The sequence below is a fragment of the Branchiostoma belcheri genome, unplaced genomic scaffold, assembly GCF_001625305.1.
Source record: "Branchiostoma belcheri isolate BF01 breed outbred unplaced genomic scaffold, Haploidv18h27 scaffold64, whole genome shotgun sequence".
Lineage (NCBI taxonomy): Eukaryota > Metazoa > Chordata > Leptocardii > Amphioxiformes > Branchiostomatidae > Branchiostoma > Branchiostoma belcheri.
This window is the reverse complement of record NW_017804287.1, coordinates 714,694-717,494: the sequence shown is the minus strand read 5'-3', so window position 1 is coordinate 717,494 and position 2,801 is coordinate 714,694. Positions and strand designations below refer to the sequence as shown.

The 2,801-nt window shown below is 42.1% G+C and overlaps 1 protein-coding gene across 1 annotated transcript in view; it reads right to left on the bottom strand.

Annotated features, from left to right (window-relative positions):
* LOC109483295 overlaps nucleotides 1-631 on the bottom strand; it is a 6,698-nt gene extending 6,067 nt beyond the window's left edge. The window contains exons 1-2 of the mRNA XM_019786288.1: nucleotides 619-631; nucleotides 246-535 (exon numbers count right to left, since the gene is read on the bottom strand). Coding sequence (XP_019641847.1) covers nucleotides 246-535; nucleotides 619-631 — 303 coding nt within the window. The remainder of the gene's footprint in view (nucleotides 1-245; nucleotides 536-618) is intronic.
* Nucleotides 632-2,801: the final 2,170 nt, after the last annotated feature.

Sequence of the window (2,801 nt, the reverse complement as noted above, 5' to 3'; positions counted from 1 at the left end):
CTCTCTCTCTCTCTCTCTCTCTCTCTCTCTCTCTCTCTCTCTCTCTCTCTCTCTCGAACCTTTATGAATACTAGTCGCACCATGCCATTAGAAAGAGGTTGTACTGAAAGTCGTGGAGATAATCAGGATCCTCCAAGTTCAACTTTTCCATCATCATAGCGTCATAGCGAGCATCAAAAGAAAAAAAAAATCCTACGCAAATGTCCCCATCCTTACAGATTTGTGCATAGACTTTGTCTACTTACGATCGTGTCTCCGTTCGCATCTTTATACCACATGTCGTCTCCGCTGGAGTTTCCGTACGACACGCTGTATGACGTCACCCAGTCGTTAGCTGTAGGTGACTGTCGTCCCTGGGTCCTGATGACGCCGACTGTTGACCTTTGGCCAAGGTCAAACATCAGCCACTGATTGACGTTATTTTCGCCGGCTAACCACGCTCCGGCAAGCGAACCGGGAACTTCCTTGAAGTTCAGACGCGCGTTGGTGGGTGCATGGACCACGGTCCCCGACTCAGATGACGCTGTAATGGTAGCTATTTAAACAAAAAAAGGCACAAAATGTTTAAAATTATACAAAGACTGTAGACCCCAGCGGTGTTACTAGTTAGGTACTTACTTTTGCTACTCATTCAATCGAAGCAGATGATTACATCTGCAATAGCCAACTAGACTTCCACAAACTCGTGCTTTTGCCAAATAATATTAAGATTTTGCAACTTACTACAGATAACTAATTTTTATTTCAGGAACTTTCTTTTGCCAATTTTTTTTATTCCCACGCTCGCATCAGTTTTGGGATTCCTAAAGGATGTCATCCATATAATAAAACCAATATGGCCTTACTTGGTGTGGTCGAACGCTACTGGTACCGCTGCTTTTAATTCTCGTTATGTAGACATTAACTATCTTCTGAATGAGAACTTTACCTATCCTCCCGGGCCTGTAGACAGAAAGACGATAAACACCGCCGCACATTTCTGCCGAGTTTCCGGGACATGGACTGTTACATTCAGAGTCAGGCCGTGCTGTTCCCATGTCGGCGAAGTTATTGTCAGTTCCACACCAGCACTCAATTCCTATTTGCATGCCTAAACAGAAACAGCTGTCATCATGGGGCATGCGATTACGACGAAAAATTTACGTAATATATATATATATATATATAAAGAGAGAGAGACAGACAGACATACAGACAGACAGACAGACGAAAATGCAAAATGAAAACGCCAGTTGTAGCAGAAGCCTGATCTGTAGAGCAAGAAAATATTACAGCTTCGACCCTCACATGCTGGACACTCCTAAAGCACATGTGGAATCCTTCAAGGGCAGCCTGCAGTACCAAGGACCTGTCCTGTGGAACTGTCTTGCTGCTGATCAGCGGAAACTGATCACGTCAACATCATCATTTAGAAAGAAAATCGGACTGTAGACTAGTGGAGAGGACTGAATTTGGAAAATGAACTAAATGTGCCTATAATGTGACTGTGTTGTATATGTACATGTTTGTAACGTTTTTGTATATTGTTGGGTTCAATTTGTATTTTTATGAAATTGTATGTTTTAATGTGTGCCCAGGGATACCTGAAAAGCAGATCAATGGATCTGAGGTATTCCCCGGTGAAATAAATAAACTTGAAACTTGAAACGTAGTTCGTTGCAATCATGCAGCATACGAGTGATATATGTGAACTATGTGTCTTACCGAAGTAGATATATCCGTTTTTCCTGCAGTGCATCCCGCAGGTCTTGACGCTATTGTCGTCGGTAAAATGGTTCCCTTCCCATGGGAGCACGCGGCTCACGTTATCCACAAAACATCCCATGTACTCCGCTAGGTCACAAAAGAAAAAAAAATACAAAATTGGCATTTCTAAAACCTGCAAATCAAATACGTGCAAATAGGCGTAATAGGCGCAATTTAAATACGCGTAATAGGAGGACAAAACCGTACCTAAAGCAATGTAACTCCTACCCATGTTTGATACTGTCTTGCCCATCTTGTAGCCACCAAAAGATTGGATACCATAGTAGGCCAAACTGCCTTAATTTTCTGGATGACATTTGCTAAAGACCCCCAAACTAGTGCGCGTGGGCAATTTTTAAAAATCCGGTCAAAAATTTAAAATGCTGCTTAGCCACAGAAATACAAAATTTAATCTTTTATTTAAGTTTCTGGTAGTACATAGCGACATTTAGGACAGGCTGGCACATGCTGGCCTTTTGCGGAATGTATGAATCGGCACTGTTCTGAGTTCTTGAGTTCCGTGGAGTTTTGCCAGCCTGGGTACCATGGTAGGACGTTATCTTTTTTTTTTCTTTGGAGAACAGGCGAAAATCAATGCGCGCGCGGATGTCATCAATAAAATTAAGTCAATGTGGCCTTAGAGATGAATACTACCTCCATGAATGGACTCCATGCAGAAGAGCAGGAGCCACAGGACCATCGCAGCGGTGAAGCGGCTGGACATGGTGCTTCTGATGACACTCCTACAGTTGAATGAACGAATGAATGAATGAGTGGATTATTATACAAATGCACATTGCAGCCATAAGCTGAATTACGTACTATTTACAATTGGGCGAAATGACAATACGTATGATGCCTTTAAAAGAGAAATATTGTAGAACATCATTAATATCACCCTTACGGAAAACGCAAATTAACTTGCACCTAAGTTGACTTAACCCTATCTAGTCTTACAGTGATACCCACTGGCTATCACATGCTCATGATTATGCATAATGGCTATAGTTATACAGTGAATAACCTGAGTGTGTTTTTGGAAGTGGACAGTAAGC